A 21609-nucleotide genomic window follows, 5' to 3' on the forward strand; every position below is an offset into this window, starting at 1 on the left:
AGCCTTAGCAGAATCTGGTCCCCACAGCCAGCCTGCTGGCCCCTGACCAGCTGTCACTAACTCCCTTTTACACAGGGTGGCGTTTATGAACTTATTTTCCAGCGGAATTGATCTGTCCCCCTTTCTGCTGGGCTCGAACCCTGGCCTGCTTTCTGCTACGTCCTCCTCCCCTCCCAGGGCTTCCCCCACGGTCCAGCAGAGAAAGGCCTCTATCAGAGCCCCTAAATGATCCCAGGTAGGCGTTCATAGTCTCCATCTTCTTACAGACCCGTCCCTAACAGGTAACGCGGATCTCTCCCAGGAGGACTTGAGTGGCGTGGGGCCTGTGGATGGATGTCCTTTTCTCTCCCGTCACTCGGGGCAGCAAAGGACACGGTGCTTTGGCCTGAGAGCCGATCCCTCCCCAGTGGCACAGGCCCCAAATGAGAGAGGGAAGGTGGTCCCATCAATTAGTGCTAGAAGCTTCATATTCCTACAGTCAGCGTCTCTTCTTCCCAGTGAGGTTGGGCTGCCAGGAGGGTTTCTGGGTAAGGCAGACGTTACGGCAACTTACCACTTTGTGTGTGTGTTGGGGGATGGGGTGTGAAGCTACACATCCATTTCCTAAGTGCGATGAGTCATATAGATGGATTTTTAATCCACATCCCTTGAACAAAAGAGCCCATCAATACTTACATAATCGGAAGACGCGCGTGCCCAGTGGCTATCACTGTCGTCCATTAGCAAATTCTCTTTACTACCTACAGGCCTTGGTCAATATACGACTCATCACGAGTGAAATGCTTATGCGGCTTCTGAAAGTGCCCTTTATACGCTCCTAAGGAATCATGTGACACACGTAGACAGTTCTCGCTGAGTGACCATGAGGCCTCGGTAGCTCTACCGGGTATTAAGAAAACAAAAGTTTAGATATAGTAATTTTTTTTGGAATGTTTATTTATTTTTGAGAGAGAGAGAGAGCACAAGTGGGGGAAGGGTGGAGAGAGAGGGAGACACAGAATCCGAAGCAGGCTCCAGGCTCCGAGCTGTCAGTGCAGAGCCTGACGCGGGGCTCGAACTCATGAGCCGTGAGATCATGACCTGAGCTGAAGTTGGACGCTTAACGGACCGAGCCACCCAGGCACCCCTAGATATAGTAATTTTTTAAAAAGTTGAAACTTTGCAGAAAATAGGCCAAAATAAAGAAGGTGAAATGGAAAGCAGAAACTTCACTTTTACTTTGAAAAAGTTGAAGTCTTTTATTCCTAGCTTGAAAAAAAAAAAAAGGCTTAAATTACCAGGAAAATATTTACAGGGCTAATCACATTTTAAGGCAGGAGACTGGCTATGGCGAAGGGTCACTCGATGTCCCTCGTTGGGACAGCCTGGGACAGGTTACATGACCTGCCCCAGGGGCTGCAGCCCACCCGCCCGAGTCAAGGAGAGGACCCGGCGTCCTCGCTGCCGACGAACGAAACCTCAGAGGCGTACCAGAGCCATTTTGCTAACAATTATGTGTCCTTTTAGTGTTTAAGAGAAATCTTAATTATTCTGGGCTATCTCTGTAGAATCATTCTAGAAACTTGTATGATTAGAAAACTCTAGAAACAAAAAACAAACTTGTCTCCCCTACGAGACCCATGGCATCTTCCCAGGCACCGGCGGCCTTGGCGGGACGGGAATATGGAGTGCTGGGCTCTGTGAAGTCGCGACGCGAACATCAGCTGCTTCGTCGGCTCAGAGCCCTCATCCCACAGGCTGCTGGACCGGACCGGGGCTTTGGTGCAAAGTACTGTGGAGAACATCTTCTTGCTCCTTCTCTGGAAACGAAACAACGGACACAGAGTCCCAGGCATCATCCTTTGGCGAGCTGTCCTTGTCCAGGGCCTCCAAGATAGGCTGAGCCGGGTCCTTTAAATACTTGAAAAGGTTGATAAAGCAGCATTGTAATTAGTTTGTCAGTTCGAAACACCGGACTTTCGACTTCACATTTACTTGGCGCAGTCCTATCTACCCCAGGTAGGACTTCCTATTCTGACCACCACGGAAACAGCTTCTAAAATGAGAGCAGCCCTCACCCCTCACGCCATTGCTAACCCGAACGCGAATGTGTGGGCCCACCGAGGTCATGGCGTAGCTCGGGAAAGGCAAGCTCAGACTTGCTGCACTCAGTGCAGCCTTGGGGACGGTTCTCCCTGAAATGTCTCTGGAATTTAACTTCCCCGCGAAGGAGGAGGTGGTGGGGAAAAGGGGGGAAATGCGCCAGTGTTCTTCCTCAGCCCCCGCCCCTGCCGGTCACTTCCAGCTCACAGCCAGGAAGCCAGGCGTGCCGCAGGACGGTCAGTGCGGCCTCCCGGGCAGGGGTGAGGCGGTGGGGGCCTCAAGGCGCAGAGCTGTTTCATGGCGGCCCACTTGCCCCCCTCCCTCCCGCCTCTGTTCTAGGCTGAGCCTTGGCCTTACTGCTGAGCGACAGAGACACCGGAACATCCGGTGAGCCGAGAGCTGACGAAGGGCGAGAGGAACGTCAACGCATCACGCGCACTTGTGAGACCCCCCCCCCCCCAAATATAAGTGAAACCTGGCTCGTTCTTCTCGTGGAACGTCAGTGCCCTTTGACAGAGGTTTTTCACACTTTCCCAGGAAAGTAAACTGAAAGCCTCTCTGTTTGGGATCCACGCCCCAAAGGGACAACTTCACACGGGGTGGTGCTGTTTGCTCGGCTGCGAGAGACCCACGAATGCAGGGAAGATTCTGAGGCCCACTGAGAGCTGTTATTTTGTGAAACTATTAACCAGGGGAAAACGCTGGGTGTGTGTGTGGGGGGGGGGGGGTGTGGGTGTTATAACAACACTCAAGATGAGTTCTGCCCTCTTGACAAATCTTTAAGTGTATAATACGGTACTAATTACAGGCAGGATGATGTACAGATCTCCAGAACTCACTTGCCTGACTGGAACTCTGCACACCGAACAGCGACTCCCTGTGCCCACCCCCCCCCCCCCCCCACCCCCAGCCCCTGGCAACCACCGTTCTATTCCAGCTTCTATGAGGTGGAGTATTCTAGATGCCTCAAGTAAGTGGAATCATGCAACATCTGTATGGAGGGTCTCGTAGGGAACATAACATGTAGTTCGTACCATGTCTGTGTACTTTAAATACCTCGTGACAGATGAAGGCCAACAAGGGACTACAGCTCCTTCTAGAAGCCCTGCTGTTTCTCTACACACTTGGACCTTATCTGATACCTATTCCTTCTAGATGTGACACAGTAAGCTTCTGTTTCCAGTACCTTGACCCCACGTTTCCTACGAAGAAACCTCCAGAAGCAAACATCTTTCAATAGTCTTCCATCAGCTTGCTTCTGCCCCTAAGCATGTCCCCCTAGTGTTCTTGGAGGGCTCGGCCCCCTTGCGGAGCCCCGGAGGTGGGGGTGGGTGGTCGGACTGTGCATGAAATCGGCCTCTCATGAGAACCAGTCCGCTCTTCTTCCTCAGGCCTTTCAAAACACTAGTAACATCCAGTGAGCTCTTGGTGCGCCAAGTTCTGTCTGCACAGCCCCGGGTGCTTTTTCTCTAGACTCCTCCCAAGTGCGCACATCTGCCCCACAGCCTGCGCTCTCGATCCCTGTCTTCACTGCCTCTCTACCCTCTTCCAGGCCTCTTGGGGGCTTCCTCCAAAAGGCACAGGTCTGATGTGCTGCTACAGGCCACCCTTGGCCACGCTGGGCCAGACCACCTTTGCCGCCAACCTCATGCCATTAAAAAAAAAAAAAAAATGGTTTTAAATTGTGGTAAAATACATGTCACATAGGATTTACATCTTAGCTATTTTTTTATGTATACAGCTCACTGGTATAAAATACATTCACCCTGTCGTACAACCCTCACCACTTGTTTTTACTTTGCGAAACGAAAACTCTGCACCTATTAAACTCTAACTCCCCACTTTCCCCTCCCCACCCAGACCCTGGCCACCACCACTCTACTTTCAGTCTCCCTCTAAGTACCTCATGTTAAGTGGAATCAAACAGTGTTGGTCTTTTCTGTGACCGGTCTATTTCACCTGGCGTACCATCGTCAGGGTTCACCCACGTTGCAGCATGCGGCAGAATTGCCTCCCTGTTTACGGCTGCATAATATTCCATTGGATGGACGTACCACATTTCGTTTATCTGCTCCTCCACCGACGGGAGCTTAGGTTGCCTCCCCCGTTTGGCTGTGGTGAATCATGCCGGGAACGTGGGCGTGCAAATAACCCTGCACCACTTTTAATTCAAACCTCCGTGCCCGTGGCTTTGTCCGCCGCTGACCTCTTACGTGTTACCAGGGGGCCGCGGAGTGCCGACATGTCACCCACTGGATGTGTGCGCACGTACCTCTTCTATTTGTAACGGGATGCTCGGTGGAGAGTGAAACCAGTATTTCACCAGGCCTCTGTATTTCAGGACCAGGAAGAAACAGGCCCCCGCCAGCATCGACAGGAACAGAAAGAGTCCCACAGCAATCACGATGATTTGCTGGAGTTTTGTGGCGGCTAAAAAGATGACGCGGAAGTAAACAAGAGGCCCGTCCCACCCGTGGTACAAACGTCGGTAATTTCTCACCTGCCAACCGCTTAGAGACAGGTCGTTTCCTGGTAGAATCGGGCCGACGCTGCCCCTCCCCCGCCCAGCCTCACATGCTTAGATGACTAGCTAGGAAAGGCAATCCTAAAATAAAGCAGCGTTAGCCGCCTGGTGCTGTTATTACGGTAGATCTCAGCATGAACCTGTGTTGCCTACACTTCCGGGTTCGCGTCTTGCCCCTTCTCTCCGGGTCTCCCCACCCCTACCACCCTTGACCCTTGGCCTAACAAGCCACCCCTGGTTTCACTACTTGAGGAGTATTCTTTGCCCAGGTCAGAAAGGACCTAAGAAGGTATGTTACCATCCATCGCTGTTTTGTAGCAAGATACGTTGCTTAAGTGTCCGGGTCTAGAGATGTTTCCTTTTTCACAAACCAGTTGCGCTTTGATTTGTAAACAGTATTCTCTTAAGGGTTTCAAGTCATTCAACACGATGGAGGTGCTCCTGAAAGGGCCTTTAACCTATGTCAAAAACACCAAGAAGCACGTATGTAAATGACCCAAACAGATGCAGCGGGAGCACTTCTAGCTTTTCCAATGTTCCCCCAAATTCACAGCGAACACAATAACCAAAGAATAAAGAGATCCTGTTTTGTTTTGTTAATTTTTTTTAAGGTTTATTTTGAGAGAGAGCATGCGCAGGGGAGGGGCAGAGAGAGAGAGAGAGAGAGAGAGAGAGAGAGAGAATCCCAAGCAGGCTCCGCACGGTCAGTGCACAGCCCAGTGCAGGGCTTGAACTCATGAACCTTGAGATCATGACCTGAGCCAAAACTACGAGTCTGATGCTTAACTGACGGAGCCACCCAGGCACCCCAAGAGATTCTGTTTTTAAAGAGTCACTGGCTTGCAGGCGACAAACTTTATATGTGAAAACCGGTCAGCTGTGTGAAGGAAGATGCTGGTGGCTTCAGAGCTGTGTTTCTGGCTCTCAGGCCTTGGAGGGGGCCCACTATAACAACGCAGGGTCGGCCACTGGAATTTAGCAAATCCCAATTTCTGGGATGAAATTTTCTCCTTTAAAGCTGCTTAAATGGGGGGCACCTGGGTGGTTCCATCAGGTGAGCTTCTGATCGACTTCGGCTCAGGTCATGATTTCAGGGTCATTGGATCGAGCTCCAAGTTGGGCTCTGCACGGGGTATACAGCCTGCTTTCTGCCTCTCTCTCTGCCCCCCACCTTTCTCTCTTTCTCTCTAAAATAATAGAATAGAATAGAATAGAATAGAATAGAATAGAATAGAATAGAATAAAATAAAATAAAATTGCTTAAATGCCCAGTGTGTTTACTCATGTAATCAGGAACCGGCGGGATCCCAGATTCTTGAGGATTCTGTCTCCTCCCCACATCCCTACTACTGCCTTCCTCGGGCCTCGCTAACTCCCCACCTGGGTCCCTCTAATCAGTGGCTTCTCACTCTCCTCTTGGACAAAGTTGACATTGTTCCACAGGGAAACAAGGAAAAGATATATAATGGCAATATAGGATTTCTTTTAAAAAATTTTTTTCTTTTAATATTTATTTATTTTTGAGAGAGAGACAGAGTGTGAGCAGGGGAGGGGCAGAGAGAGAGAGAGACACAGAATCTGAAGAAGGCTCCAGGCTCTGAGCTGTCAGCACAGAGCCAGATGTGGGGCTTGAACTCACGAGCTGTGCGATCATGACCTGAGCTGAAGTCAGACGCTCAACCGACTGAGCCACCCAGGCTCCCCAAGGACTTCTTATAAGGGACTGCTTTCCTACTTTGAGATATAGTAGAAAACACTATAGCCATTTGAAATGGTGGTATTACACACGTTCAGTGCCGTGTAGATGAGGCCTGCTGTAGTACTGACTGAAGAAAGGCAATTATTCAATAGTGTATAGAAAATCTTATTTTGAAAAATATAGTCATCACATTACTTATGAACTGTAGGATCATAGATGATTTCTTTTTTTCTTCTGTTTAATGGTGATAGACTGCCAGGGCAGAGGAGAAAAATTTTCACTCATGATGTGACATAGAGCAATTTTAAGGACGAACTTCTTTTTGGGATGATTTCAGCTGCCAGTTGGCATTTCTAAAATTTAGAATCACAGACGACAGAGACCGAGACTGCTGTGCTTGGGAGGCCTGCTTGCAAGGGTAACTAACTATCTCTGGCATCTGGGAGCTTGGAATCTGGGAGTGTCCCCGCCATTCGCTAACATTAGCAGCTTATCGTACCTACACTGTTTTTTTATGCTGAACACCTGCTCTCCTTCTAGGAGTCTGTAATTTTGATATGTGCTAGGGAGAAGAGGTCTATATAGCCAATAAAAGCCCTGGGCACTGAGCCTCTGATAAGATTCTCTACTAGACTGCATTACACATGTTGCCATAGCTTGTCATTGGAGTAATTGTGGTCTGGGTGGGTCTTTCGGGAGGGGAATTCTTGGAAGCTTGTGTCTGGAATCCTCTGGACTTTGGCCCACGTACCTCTCCCTTTTGCTGATTTTGCTTTGTGTCCTGTTGTAATATGCCATAGCCATGAATACAACTATATGCCAAGTCCCATGGGTCCTTCAAGCAAATCTAGGTGCTGGTCAGAATTATTTGAACCCTAGAATCTTTTGTTCACAGAAGGTCAAAGTATAGCTGCTCCAGTTGATAAGGGAACAGGGAAATCCCTTCTGGAATCTTCCAGGCCTTCTCTATTCCAGTTGATCAGACTTTGACCTCTGATTTGGGGAAATGATTATTTCCTCTTCTCCCACATGATAAGAGTCTACTCGTCAGTGGGTTTTGCCTTCTTCCATGTTTCTAGACTCCCCATAAAGAAATGAGGAGAAAGCAATAATTTGTAAACTACGTCAGATAATAACTGCAGAGCATGGGCCCTGGGGCCAGAACGTCTCTGCACTGATGTGCTAGCTATCAGCTGCTGACCTTGAGCGAGTTACTTAACCACTTGGTTGCCTTCTCTGTGACACAGCTTGGTATGGAGATTAAATGAGATGATATAGCTAAAATGTCTGGCCCAGTGCCCAACACAAAGAAAGCCCTTGATAAACACAAGCTCTTATCATAAAACACTATAATTGAGGCGCCCGGGTGGCTCAGTCGGCTGAGCGTCCGGCCTCGGCTCAGGTCATGATCTCACGGTTTGTGGGTTCGAGCCCCATGTCGGGCTCTGTGCCGACAGCTCCGAGCCTGGAGCCTGCTTCCGATTCTGCGTCTCCTTCTCTCTCTGTCCCTCCCTCATTCGTACGTGCTCTCTCTCTCTCTCACTCTCACTCTCTCAAAATTACATTTTAAAAATAAATAAGTAAAATGCTATAATTGTTTCACAATATGTAAGTCATTATGCTGCTTAAACTTACACAGTTATGGGTGTCAATTACACCCCAATAAAACTGGAAAACAAAGCAAAGTGATAATGCTGAATTTAGGAAACCATGAAGTCTACCCAGATAATAAAACCTCATGATATGCAGCTTGGATAGCCAGGCACTGCCGACGAGCTAAGGCCATCGTGTTTCTTCGTACCATGGAGGGCTGACCAGGCTGTGCTGGTCCGACCCACCTTTGTCAGGTGCACTGCCTGCCACGGCCCCTCCTCACACGGCCTGCATTTCTGACAGACCCTGGCAACTTGCAGGTCTCCAGACCCCAAGCCTTCTCACACCCTCCATCGTTCTCCCTAGAACTCTCCCTCTCCTCCCAGAAGACTTTTCACCTGGTCACATATGTCGCCTTTGCAAATCATTCAAACCGGAGGACTTTATATGACCTTGCAGACTGTAGTGAATTCCTTGTCAGAGAAACAGGCCCTCTAGAACCTTCTCTGAGCTTTACGGTGCCACAAAGCACCGTGAGCGCCCCAGACAACAGGAACAGCATGCTGTCAGGAAGAGAGGGGCCCTTCAGATCCACCTGGTAGAAGGGAAGCCTCGCACGGGTGGCAGAAGCCACGCGTCTAGAGGAGAAGGATTAAAGCTGGTTCAGGGCTCAGACTCGAAGGCAGTGCTGGGACGCTCTGCCCCCCTTGTCCATTTATTATTATTATTTTTTATTACAGAGAGGGAGAGAGCGTGCGCGAACAGGGGCGGGGGCACAGTGAAAGAGAGAGAATTTCAAGCAGGCTCCACGCTCCAATGCAGGTCTCGAGCCCACGGCCCCGGGACCATGACCTGAGCCGAAATCAAGAGACGCTCAAACGACTGAGCCACCCAGGCGCCCCCCTCCCCATCCATTCTAAAGTCTACTTTCTTTCGCTGTATCAGGAAGTCCAAAGGAAAGAAAATTAAAAACAAGGTATAAAAATGCTCTTGCCTGTTGGATTCCTGCCTTTTCCCAGTAATGGACATAATACAAAAAAGTGGCCGAGAAGGCACGGACGTCAAAGGGAGAGGAGAGCCTGATGATAAGGGAGCCTTCTCCTGGCGTCACCCAAATGTTTTCGGGAGGCCCGACGGTAACTGAAATAGAATGACAAACAAAGGCAAAAAAATATACGTAAACATATACACATACATGCATATATATGTATGTTTTATAAATCACACAATATATGATTTTAGGGGCGCCTGGGTGGCTCAGTCAGTTGAATGTCCGACTTTGGCTCAGGTCATGATCTCACGGTTGACATGTTCGAGTCCCGAGTCTGGCTCTGTGCTGGCAGCTCGGAGCCTGGAGCCTGCTTCGGGTTCTGTGTTTCCCTCTCTCTCTCTGCCCCTCCCCTGCTTGTGCTCTGTGTCTCTCTCATCTCAAAAATAAAGAAACATTAAAAAAAATTAAAAATACATAATTGTATATATACATATAGTGTGTAAACACACACATACGTGTATTTATAAATGCAATGAGATCGCATCCAGGCACATAAGACTACCGGAGACTGCTCTGGGCTTTACTTGGACGGCTACGGGGTAGGAAGCCCAGCAGGGCCACAGGGTAGCACCGGGGGCTTCCTGTCTTCAGTGGAGGGAGGGGTCCTTTGCAGCCATCTACCTGGAGGCCCAGAGCCGGTGTCTTTGGTCCCCCCAAGGACACAGCTTCCGTGCAAAGAGAGACCCGCGACAGGCAAGTACAGGAACCTCCTGGGTTAAGCCCCAAGAGCCAGTATCTCTTACAGTAGCTCTGCGGGGAGAGTTTCCAGAGTCCCCACAAGGGACACGCGCAGTTACAAACATCGCTGCACTCGGCCCCAGACATGGCTTCCTAAGAGGTATTGGGGACGGTCCCCAGGGAGATGCAGTTTATCGGTCAGGGCTCATGTTGACATAGGTGATGCCAAGGAACACGGCCGACATGCCACCTTTCTCCACGTTCCAGAGAAGCCGCTGGAAGGTTACCCAAAGGTCAGATTTTCACGCAGAGGAGGAAGGGGTTTTGTTAGTCCTTATCTACTACCTATCTACTTCGTATATGTACTTAATACACATTTTTACAGTTTCTTTACAAATGAACAAGAGTGCCATTTCCAAACCTTTGAATGCAGGTCCCTTCGCTTATTGTAACACTATGTTCAAATATAGTTAACAGGGAGGGGCGCCTGGGTGGCTCAGTGGGTTGAGCGTCCAACTTCGGCTCAGGACATGATCTCGCGGTTTGTGAGTTCGAGCCCCGTGTGGGGCTCTGTGCCGACAGCTCAGAGCCGGGAGCCTCTTCTGATTCCATGTCTCCCTCTGTCTCTGCCCCTCCCCTGCTCACACTGTCTCTCTCAAAAATAAATAAATGTTAAAAAACATTTAAACGATATATAGTAACAGGGAACCAGTGTAGCAGAGAACTAGTACCATAGTAAGTCTACTTGTTACAGATTTGCTTTTAGTTCCCAGGACGGTGGAGGACTATGACTCACCAAGTGCTATGCATTAAAAGTTACAACGTTTCTCAAGTCGGCACTTAAAGCATGTAATTAACCAGAGAAGTTGGGCTGCATGAATTCTTTTTTTTTTTAGGTTTTTTTTTTTTTTTTTAATGTTTATTCATTTTTGAGAGACAGAGAGAGACAGAGCACGAGTCGGGGAGGAGCAGAGAGAGAGGGAGACACAGAATCCGAAGCAGGCTCCAGGCTCCGAGCGGTCAGCACAGAGCCTGACGTGGGGCTCGAACTCACGGACTGTGAGATCATGACCTGAGCTGAAGTCGGAGGCTTAACCGATGGAGCCACCCAGGCGCCCCAAGGCCGCGTGAGTTCTTAAGAGGCCTGTTTCCACACACACCGTTTATACCTGCAGACGATCGATCGTGTCACTGTGTACAGTACTGTGCTCCTCACAGTGGGGGAGGATTTCTCTTCTGCTTCTGTGCTCTTCCCTGGGCTCTCCCAGGTTGGTGAGGCTTAGGCACCTGGTTTAGCTGCCCTTCTCTGTGCAAAAGTAACTGGTCCCTGCAGGGTTTGCACCCAGGCCCTCTGACCTCAGAGGGTGGAGATCAAGGTCCACAGACGCTCACAGACGCTGGCATTTACTCTGTCAAGCTTCCCTTTCGCAGCCAAGCGGCTGGAGCACGAGAGACACTGACCTGCAGGCCCCGGCCGCCTGCTGCACGCCTCTCACCTCCGTGGGGCGTGTATTCTCTAGACTCTTCTGTGACTCACACATGGGAAGTGGGCCTGGAAGCAAGGGCGCCAGTCGCGACCAGTCACGTAATCCGCTGGAAGGTCAGCGCTGAGAGACGTACCCTTCTGAGAGTCCTGGGTCTGGAATCTGGCACCAACCTGAGACACCTGTCTCTTGAGGGGGACACAATCTGCCTTGTCTCGGCACATGGAAGGAAGTCTGTTATCCGTGGGTAACTGTGGATACAATTTCCATGCACTAAGTTCTGACTGTAAACCAGGCCACGTGGACTTCACATGTGTCCCCACAGATCCGTGTGGCCAAGCACAGAAGGCGGTTCCCAGAGGGGGAAACGGAAGCCTGGGGGTGACTGTCCTCGCCCAGAGTCGCAGCGAGTAAGCGGTAGAGCCGCGATCTGAACCTAGGTCTGCGTGAGGCTACAGCCTGCCCCCTGCAGCCAGCTCCTCTTCCCCCGCCAAACGCTTGGGAAAGCATCTTCCTGTTGGTTCTCTATCCCCAGAGCATGAGTGCTGGACACAGCGATGGGGCCCCTAGGACCCAACTGCCTTGGTCTTTATAAGCGACGGGCAGAGGATGACAACCCAGCTGGTAATCACCTGGGGGCACTGCTCCCCAGCTCAGTCTCGAAGGACAGAGAGCAGAGATGGACCAAAGACTTTCAGGATGGGGCTTGCTTCTAGTCCCATTCCTCTCCTGGGTGTGCCCAGTAACCACCACTTTCCCTCCCTCCCTCCCTCCCTTTCCTTCCTTTTCCCCTTTCCTGTCCTTTCTTTTCCTTTCCTCTCCTCTCCTTTCTTTTTTTCCTTTCCTTTCCTTTCCTTTCCTTTCCTTTCCTTTCCTTTCCTTTCCTTTCTTCTCCTCTCCTCTCCTTTCTTTTCCCCTTTCCTTTCCTCTTTCTTTCCCCCTTTCCCTTCCTTTCCTCTCCTCTCCTCTCTTTCCCTTTCCTTTCCTCTCCTTTCCTCTCCTCTCTTTCCTTTTCCCCTTTCCTTTCCTCTCCTCTCCTTTCTTTTTCCCTTTCCTTTCTTCTCCTCTCCTCTCTTCTCTTTCCCTTTCCTTTGCTTTCCTTTCCTTTCCTGTCCTTTCCTCTCCTCTCCTTTCTTTTCCCCTTTCCTTTCCTTTCCTTTCCTCTCCTCTCCTCTCCTCTCCTCTCCTTTCTTTTCCCCTTTCCTTTCCTTTCCTCTCCTCTCCTCTTTCTTTTCCCCTTTCCTTTCCTCTCCTTTCCTTTCCTTTCCTCTCCTCTCTTCTCCTTTCTTTTCCCCTTTCCTTTCCTTTCCTCTCCTCTCCTCTCCTCTCCTTTCTTTTCCCCTTTCCTTTCCTTTCCTTCCTTTCTTCTTTTAAATTAATTCCCACTTAGGTGACATTTCACAGCTCAAATGTGTGCTGGTTCTCTACTCAAGGACAAATAACTTGTCCACAGGAGACGATCAGCTGCCAGGGATCACACTGTCTTCTTTTTCCGTCCCTGCATCATCTAGCACAAACGGTTGACTTTTTTTTCTTAGCTTCCTATCTCAGAACATTTCAAACATGTAGAAAGTAAGGCGAAGCTCACAACAAAAACTCATGTACTCATTACCCAGCTTTGATCAACTGTCAAGTCACGGCCAATTTTGTTGCCCGCGTGCCCATCCACCTTGCCCTTAGCCTCCTACTCTCTGGGTTGTTGTGAACGAATCTCAAACATCACATCATTTCATGTGTAAATACTCCAGTATGTGTCTTTAAAAGAAAAGACACCGCCCCCACCTTTAAAAACATAAAATACCATTATAATACCTAAGATAAATTAACAATAATTGCTTATGCAGATCATCAAATAGCTAGACGGTGACATTTCCTCACTGGTCTTATACGTGTTTAGTTTGTTTGAATCAGGATTCCACACTTTATGTCTGCATAAACCATAAACACCGAAGAAACACGGGGCACAGCTGACCATGTGAAAAATGAATCACGGAAGGAGCAAATGTACAAATTACTCTCTGTCATTTCTTATGCCCCCTTCCAATTTCTGGAAGCACGTTTGTTCAATCATTCAACCAAGCTTTCCTGAATATCCACTATGTGCCAGGCACTGTTCAAGGCTGAATTAAAGTCTTTTTTGAACATAAAGGAAGTTGTGCCAGAAGAGTTAAGAGTGATCAGTGAAGCCAACTATCCAGCCCAGAGGTCAGCAAGCTTTTTCAGTAAAGTGCCAGCGTAAATTTAGGCTTTGCAGGCCAGATAATCTCCGTTGCAACTATTCAACTCTACTGCTGTACCTTGAAGGCATCCGCAGGCCATACGTTATTAAAAGATGGTGAAACTGTTCCAATAAAATTTACAACCACAAGCTGGTGGGCTGGACGTGGCCTACGGGCTGTAGTTTGCCAGCCCCTGGTTTGGTAAATCACACTCCTCTAGCATCGGCCTCCACGGTCAGTACTTGGACTTGACCATCATGAATCCACCTGTTTGCTGGCTATGTGGGGTGAGAAGCAAGACTGAGGTGCACGGGGCCAAAACTGTTCAGGGAGGACGAAAGTGAAGAAAGCCTGGAAGTGATAAAGGACGTTTCACAGCCAAGTTCTCTTACCATTCCTACAGTACTGGAAAGAAGGCACTGTCAGCCACGGAGAGACCAGCTCGTCTACCTTCGCTCGAACACGTAAAAAGGTGTCGAATTCCGGTCGCAGAAAGACTGAGTTGCCTTTTGGGGTGAAGTCACACTCTGTTGTGGTGATGTTCATACAGTTTACCTCCACCTTGTCACTGAGGTCATACCACGTACTGCTACTACGGCTGCAAAGGAAAAGAGGATTTCACTTCACAGAATTCGCTCTTCTACGACAGTCTCGCCAGAGCTGACTTTTAAAAAGGAGCTTTACTGAGATACAATTCCCATAGCATATAATTCACCCATTCAAAGTGTACAACTCAGGGGCGCCTGGCTGGTTCGGTCGGTTGAGCATCCGACTGCAGCTCAGGTCATGATCTCGCGGTTCGTGGGTTCGAGCCCCGAGTCGGGCTCTGGGCTGACAGCTCAGAGCCTGAGGCCTGCTTCAGATTCTGTGTCTCCCTCTTTCTCTGCCCCTCCCCTGCTCATGCTCTGTTTCTCGCTCTCAAAAATAAAATGAAATAAAATAAAATAAAATAAAATAAAATAAAAAACACTAAAAAAAAAAAAAAACCCCAAAGTGTACAACTCAATGGCTTTTAGTAGATTCACAGGGCTGTGCAGCCAGCACCACCATCAAGTTCAGAACATTTTTATTATCCTCGAAGGAAACCCCGTGCTTACTAGCACTCACTCCCAACTCTGCCCTAATCCCCCAAGCTCTAGGCAACCATTAATCATCTACTTTCAGTTTCGATGGGTTTGCCTACTCTGGACATTTCATATAAATGGGATCATAAGCTGCATGGTCTTTTCTGATCGGCTCCTCAAACACAGCATATTTTCAGGCGTGATGCACGTTATAGCATGTATCAGGACTTCATCCTTTCTCTTTTTTGAAATAATTTTTAAAAACTATTTATTTCTTTATTTTGAGAGACAGACAGAGAGAGAGAAGGGCAGAGAGAGAAAATCCTAAGCAGGGTCCACACCATCAGCGCAGAGCCCTGACCCAGGGCTCAAACTCACGAACGGTAAGATCATGACCTGAGCCATAATCAAGGGTCTGACGCTTAACCGACTGAGCTACCCAGGCGCCCCGGTACTTGATCCCTTCTTGCGGCTGAATAATCATCGTATGGATACAGCACGTTTTGTTTATCCCTTCATCTGTTTATGGATATGTCGGTTGTTCCCACTTTTTGGCTGTTGTGAATAATGCTAAGAAATATTCACTTGCAAGTTTCCATGTGAATGTAACTTTTCAATTCTCTGGGGTAAGTACCTAGGAGTGGAATTGATGGGTCATATGGCAACTCAATTGTTAACTACCTTTCAAACCAGCCACACCATTTTACATTCCCCCCCTGCAACGTACAAGGGCTCCAATGTCTCCATATCCTCACCAACACCTGTTATGCCTTTTTTATTATGGCCATCCTAGTAGGTGTGCTGTGGTATATCTCTGTGGTTTTAATTTGCATTTCCCTGATGAATAATGATGTTGGACATCTTTTTATGTATTTATTGGCCATTTGTACATCTTCTTTGGAGAACTGTCGACTCAGATCCTTCCTCTATATTTTAATTGGGTTGCCTTTTAATTGTTGAGTTGTAAGAGTTCTTTATTCTGGATACAAGTCCCTTATCAGATATAGGGTTTGCAAACATTTTCCCCGTTCACTCCTACAACTTACTTTAACTCTTCAAACTTAGCCTCTATAGGCAATACCTTAGGAAAGATACTGCGTTCATACAAACCCCACTCATACTTCCCCCTAGTGTGGGGCTCATTTACCTCATAGCTGCCCATTTAAAGAGAATCTGCCTCACCCATATGAAAACACTGTCAAATACAAGGCCATATATTCTTAATATATATATACATATACATATTTATACATGTATACACAAATATACATATGCATATGTATATTTTTAATGTTTATTTCTGAGAGAGACAGAGTGTGAGTGCAGGAGGGGCAGACAGAGGGAGACACAGAATCCGAAGCAGGCTCCAGGCTCTGAGCTGTCAGCACAGATCCCAATGTGGGGCTCGAACTCATGAACCACGAGGTCATGACCTGAGTTGAAGTCATACGCTTAACTCACTGAGCCATCCAGGTGCCCCATAAGGCCATATATTCTTGGGGCGCCTGGGTGGCTCAGTCGGTTAAGCATCCAACTCTTGATTTCAGCTCAGGTCAAGGTCTCACAGTTTGTGAATTCGAGCCCCACATCGGGCTCTGCACTGACAGTGGAGAGCCTGCTTGGGACTCTCTCTCCCCCTCTCTCTCTGCCTTTCCCCCGCTCGCTCGGTCTCTCTCTCAAAATAAATAAATAAACTTAAAAAAAAAAAAAAAAAAAGGAAAACCCTGCCAAATACAAGGCCATATATTCTTGTAAATGACAGCGCATTCCCCAGAGCCCCAGTGCCACACCCCCACATGGGACTCTACTCTCCAGCTCTGACCTCTGACCTCAGGAGACAGACCTGAGAAAAACCAGGTAGGTGGCTGCTAGAAGCCTCAACGTGGGGAGCAGCCAGTGTCCCCTGTAAAGACAGGCTATACCCCCACCCCACGCAACAACTCCGGCCTGAAAGCAAGGCCGGGGGGGGACAGAAGAGATGAGGCTGGGGATTGCTGTCGGCGGCTTTCGCACACCACACGTGCTTCTAAGTTTTCCTCTAATCCTGACTGGAGGCTCTTCTGTCAAAGTGGCAAGTGGCAAGATGAAGGCCGCTTCAAGGTGCACGCCAGGGTTTCCACGGAAGATGCCTGCCCTACTCACATGACCACCGAGCCCTGGGCCCCCAGACCCTGGTGGGGAGGGAGATCCCAAAGCACAGGCTACCTGCCCCCCCTTCGATTGGGAGTGAGCTTCCCAAGGGGTAAGTGATCTCAGAACGGGTAAATTGTGCAGATACTCCTAGCTGCTGTAATCTTCTCCCGGCAGAGCCCAGCTGCTGAACTTGGGCAAAAGGCGCCCCACATTTCAAAGGCTCATTTCCCGATTTACCGAGGAATGGCCCACCCATGTCCCCCATCCTTGCCTCTCCTCCAAAGCTGGCCCTTTCTCAGAACTGCTTTTGAAAAATGTCTCTCCACCAAGGGGCTTTAAGGGGAAGAAACCATCCAAATTGAAACAGCAGCTGACGCAGGAAGACCAGCAGCTTTCGGGGTGGGGGAAGGAAGAGTGGAAAAGGAAGCTGCATTCCGCATGCTGTCTTTGCAAAGGGTGAAAACAAAGGGCGCTTAGATGAACACAGCCTCGAGAGCATGGCCCCGTCGAGCCAGCCTCCGGCCTCTGGTCCTGGGCTCTTAACGCTCAATCAGCCGTCTGAGCCTCGCCCAGAAAGTCACGCTGGCTCCCCCTCACCATGCATCCATTATGGACTGCCTCTGTCCCTGAATTTAGCTCCTTTTGAAAGCAGCCCTCACCACAAGCGGGGACACAGCATAGTGGTTAAATACTTGGACTCTGGAGCCAGGTTACCTGGGTTGAAATCCCAGTCATTGTGCTTCTCTTGGTCCCCTCATCTATAAAATGGGGATAAATTACGGTGTCTGTCTCCCCGAGCTGTCATGAAGGTTGAACCAGCGGGCATCAGTAAAGTGTCTGTGCCGGGACCTGTGGAACCAGCGGGCATCAGTAAAGTGTCTGTGCTGGGACCTGTTGAGCCAGTGGGCATCAGTAACGTGTCTGTGCTGGCACCTATGGAACCAGCGGGCATCGGTAAAGTGTCTGTGCCAGCACCTGTTGAACCAGCGGGCATCGGTAAAGTGTCTGTGCCGGGACCTGGTGCACAGGAAACACCACGTAAATTATTTGTTAAACAGTTGGGCAGCTACATGCTCTACTGTTACAGCCGCTGTTAGATCACTTCCAAAAATGGTAAGTGTCGCCTTTGACCTTGCAGCTCCTCTGCTACAAACGTAAGAAAACAATCAGATGATTTATGTATGAGGGCACTACCTCCAGCAGCCTCCAACTCTCGACTGTCTACACTCGAGAGTGGGGAAGAGTGAAATACATCATGTGTGATACATCATATAATAAAACGAGCAGTAAAAATGTTTACACAGAGATAATTACATGAGAAAAAGTGCTCAGACATTTAAGTACGTTCAGTTGAAAAAAAAAAAAAAGAAAAAAGGAAGCAGGACCCAAAGCACAACCCCAGTTTTGTTTCATTTTTACATATACACCAGCACATTTTCAAACCAAGTGCATGCATTTAGAAAAAAGTCTAGAGAGAAACACGCTAAAATGAGAACAGCGATTATTCTTGGGCTGTAAAGCACTGGATGTTTTAATTTTATTCTTTCTACTTTTCCGAGTGTTCCAGCCTTTCTGTAGAGAACGTGTATTATTATTAAAATCAGGAAAAAAAAAATGAAATAAAGAAATGCTTTCAGAAGACTGGGCTGGTCAGGTTAGGTATGCTTAAGTAAATCTCCCAATTTTTAAATGTTGGCACTGATGGAAAAAACAAAAATTAAATATTGCAGGTCAAACACAGCCTGTAGTCCACACTGTCTGCAACCCGTGGTTTAAACTTTAAATTTTCCCATAGTGCTCAGCGTAATTTTCACTTTCCTACTGTGGCTGTCAGAAAACGGAGGCATCGGGGCACCTGGGTGGCTCAGTCAGTTAGTTGAGCGTCTGACTCTTGATTTCAGCTCAGGTCATGATCCCAGGGTCATGGAATGGAGCCCCGCGTCAGGCTCTGTGCTGAGTGTGAGGCCTGCTTGGGATTCTCTCATTCCCTCTCTCTCTCTCTGCCCCTCTCCCCTGCTCTCTCATTCCCTCTAAAAAAAGAAAGAAAGAAAGAAAGAAAGAAAGAAAGAAAGAAAGAAAGAAAGAAAATAGAGGCACCTTCGTTTATAACTAGAGTAATGCTTTACTATAGAGAAACAGCACGGAAAAGATTTAAATCCCACAAGCTTCAAAATGAAATATTTCATGTCACTTAAATGCCCCAAGCATGCATGTAAAAGTCTCTAAAAACAAAACAAGAGCAAAGGCCCTCCTCCATCACCAAATCTGCAACTGGAAAAGAAAACAAGATCAGCTTTGGTTTTAGTTTTTTGTTACCTTTCAACTTTTCCAAACAAGGGCACTTACATTCACCCCATCCTTTGTTTCTTTTACCCAAAGCAACCTCTATCCTGAAAAAAAATCTCTCCCAAATGCTTTCCAAAAAGAAAAGAAAGTAAGCAAGTTAGCCTGGGATAGGAAACTGTCAAAGCCTTTAACAAATATTTCTAATACTTCCTGGCACTCTGTCAACCCACAGACGTACCTCCCCATTCAAGGCTAAGGAGTGCTAGTTAATAAATCAGCTGTGCCTTCCTGTTACTGAAACCTTGCTTACTGTTATTTTTAAATTTTTAATGTCTTCCTTTTTGAGAGGGAGAGACAGAGCACGAGCAGGGGAGGGGCAGAGAGAGAGGGAGACGCAGAATCTGAAGCAGGCTCCAGGCTCTGAGCTGTCAGCACAGAGCCCGACACGGGGCTCGAACTCACAAACCACAGTATCATGACCTGGCTTAATGCTGAGTAGGGCGGGCCTCACGGGCACAAGACCCGTGTGGTGGCACACAGCCCCACTCTTAAGAGGCGCCCAGTTTGATGCTTTCCTGTTGCCATCTTGAAATCCTCAATAATTTTGAACAAGGGCCCGCATCATTTTCATTTTGCACGGGGGCCCCACCAATTATGTAGCTGGTCCTTATGGACCGGTCCACTTACCATAGATGATTGGTACTTACTTGAGGAATAGATAAATGTAATTCAGAGATAACCCCTAAACCCTGGCTTAGAATCTATTTTTATGAAGCAAATATTGTCACAATGGACATTCAAAGGTAAAAAAGAAGTCATCTGGAAAACCACTCCTCTGACAAATCAACTGCCAGTAATTTTTCCCAGTTCTTCACCTGTTCTTGACCACAGAAATATTCCAAATTTTACACAGTTGCAACTGTTACCAGATGACACACACTTATCCTTTTTTTTTTTTAATGTTGATTTATTTTTGAAACAGAGAGACAGAGCATGAGCAGGGGAGGGACAGAGAGAGAGGAAGACACAGAATCTAAAGCAGGCTCCAGGCTCTGAGCCATCAGCACAGAGCCCGATGCAGGGCTCGAACTCACGAGCCGTGAGATCATGACCTGAGCCAAAATTGGACGCTAAACCAACTGAGCCACCCAGGCACCTCCAATGATCCTTTTTAATAGTTGCCTCATGTTTGACTTCAAGTTAGCAGGACACAATTCGACATTTTTCTGCTGATGGACACGAATATACGCCTTAACGTATATCTTCATGAATACAAGTGTTTTTTATTTCTTTTTCTGATGGAGGCTTGTATCACCTGTGCAGGGGAAAGTAATGAGGGCGTTTCTGTGGCTCTACTTTGCTGTAAGGGGCTGTGTTAACTGATCCTCATCCAGTGCTGTATCCACAAACCACACTCTCACAAGCACTGAGCATTACCACATCTTTAAATTGGGTTTAACTGGTAATATAAAATGACTTTGCCAACAATTTTAAGTCTTCACTTAACCTATGTAACAAGATAAACACATAACAATCGAGGATCTAGTTTCTGCCTTTTTCTTCCCATGTGTGTTTATATTGCACATCAAGTGATGGCAAACTGAAAAAGCTTGCAAAACGGGTGAGAGAGGGAACAAGGGGCCAGAATACTGTGCAAAATGGAAAAATCCATTTAGAAATGGAGAATTAGGGCCACCTGGGTGGCTCAGTCAGCTAAGTGACTGGCTCAGGTCATGATCTCACAGTTTGTGAGTTCGAGTCCAGTATCGGGCTCTGTGCTGACAGCTCAGAAACTGGAACCTGCTTCAGATTCTGTGTCTCCCTCTCTGCCCCTCCCCAGCATATGCATGCTCCCCCCCCCCCCCCCCCGCAAATAAACAAGCATTAAACAAAAAGAAATGGAGAATTAGTAGTAACTAAGCGAATACATTCCTTAGTAGGCCACATTTGGCCCATAAAGTTCAATAAGCCAGATTCTCAAACTTGAAGAAGATGAAGGCTAAAAGCCACCTCCTGCCCTTTTAAGACAGGAAGCCCTCCCTGAGACCAATGAGAGAACAGAGTCCCACCCAACTAAGAAGCCATGTGGGCAGACAGCACAGTCTCTGACACTTGCGTTGTCTAAGCCCGTGGATTGGGGGTGGGAGGGTTGTTGTGCGAGCTCTGTCCTTGGAGACTTTAAAAGCACAGGAGAAATATCTGTTTCCAGTGGATTTGCTCGCAATGTTGCCACGAGGCAGGGACAAGGGTTCTGTAACGGCTCCCCCCCCACAACTCCCAGGAAGGACACCCGCAGAAAGATCCGGCTTACTATTTATGCTGCACCTGGTAGACCACCGGCCTCGTGTCATTGCTCAGGGACACCGGCTCCCAACTCAGAACCTGCTCGGCATTGTGCAGGCGAACCTTCGGGTTTCGAGGAGCAGGCAGCTGGGAAAGAGAGTCTTGAAAGGGGCAGAGAACAAGAGAAGGGGGAAGAGGGGGAGAGAGAAAGGGAGAAAGATCGATTACAAAAATATTTAAGTGCACGTCATCAAACCATTCGTATGCAACTCCGTTTCTGTCCAAGTGCAGAAATGGTATTACGTGTCTCTCTAGGCATGTCCCCTCACCCCCACCTTTGACTAAATTTGGCATCATCAACACAGTCTGTGGAAAAAAAGAGGGGGTTGGGGCTGCCTTTCTGCCTGCAGACTCCAGTTTTTTTTTTAAATGTTTTTCTTTTCTCCAATTTATTTTTGAGAGAGAGAGAGAGAGAGAGACAGATTGCGTGCATGTGTGAGCTGGGGAGGGACA

General features: G+C 48.1%; 1 protein-coding gene and 1 long non-coding RNA gene across 2 annotated transcripts in view; one reads left to right on the plus strand and one right to left on the minus strand.

The window, feature by feature from the left end:
• Positions 1 to 1223: 1223 nt before the first annotated feature.
• IFNGR2 (interferon gamma receptor 2) overlaps positions 1224 to 21609 on the minus strand; it is a 28449-nt gene continuing 8063 nt past the window's right edge. The window contains exons 2-7 of the mRNA XM_042954683.1: positions 21125 to 21257; positions 13723 to 13928; positions 8893 to 9038; positions 4905 to 5064; positions 4355 to 4512; positions 1224 to 1899 (exon numbers count right to left, since the gene is read on the minus strand). Coding sequence (XP_042810617.1) covers positions 1726 to 1899; positions 4355 to 4512; positions 4905 to 5064; positions 8893 to 9038; positions 13723 to 13928; positions 21125 to 21257 — 977 coding nt within the window. The 3' untranslated portion in view covers positions 1224 to 1725. The remainder of the gene's footprint in view (positions 1900 to 4354; positions 4513 to 4904; positions 5065 to 8892; positions 9039 to 13722; positions 13929 to 21124; positions 21258 to 21609) is intronic.
• LOC122229496 lies at positions 2976 to 4710 on the plus strand. The gene is made up of 2 exons (XR_006207003.1): positions 2976 to 3247; positions 4424 to 4710. It is a non-coding gene; the product is annotated as an uncharacterized LOC122229496 (long non-coding RNA).

The sequence above is a fragment of the Panthera leo genome, chromosome C2 (genome assembly GCF_018350215.1).
Source record: "Panthera leo isolate Ple1 chromosome C2, P.leo_Ple1_pat1.1, whole genome shotgun sequence".
Taxonomy (NCBI): Eukaryota; Metazoa; Chordata; class Mammalia; order Carnivora; family Felidae; genus Panthera; species Panthera leo.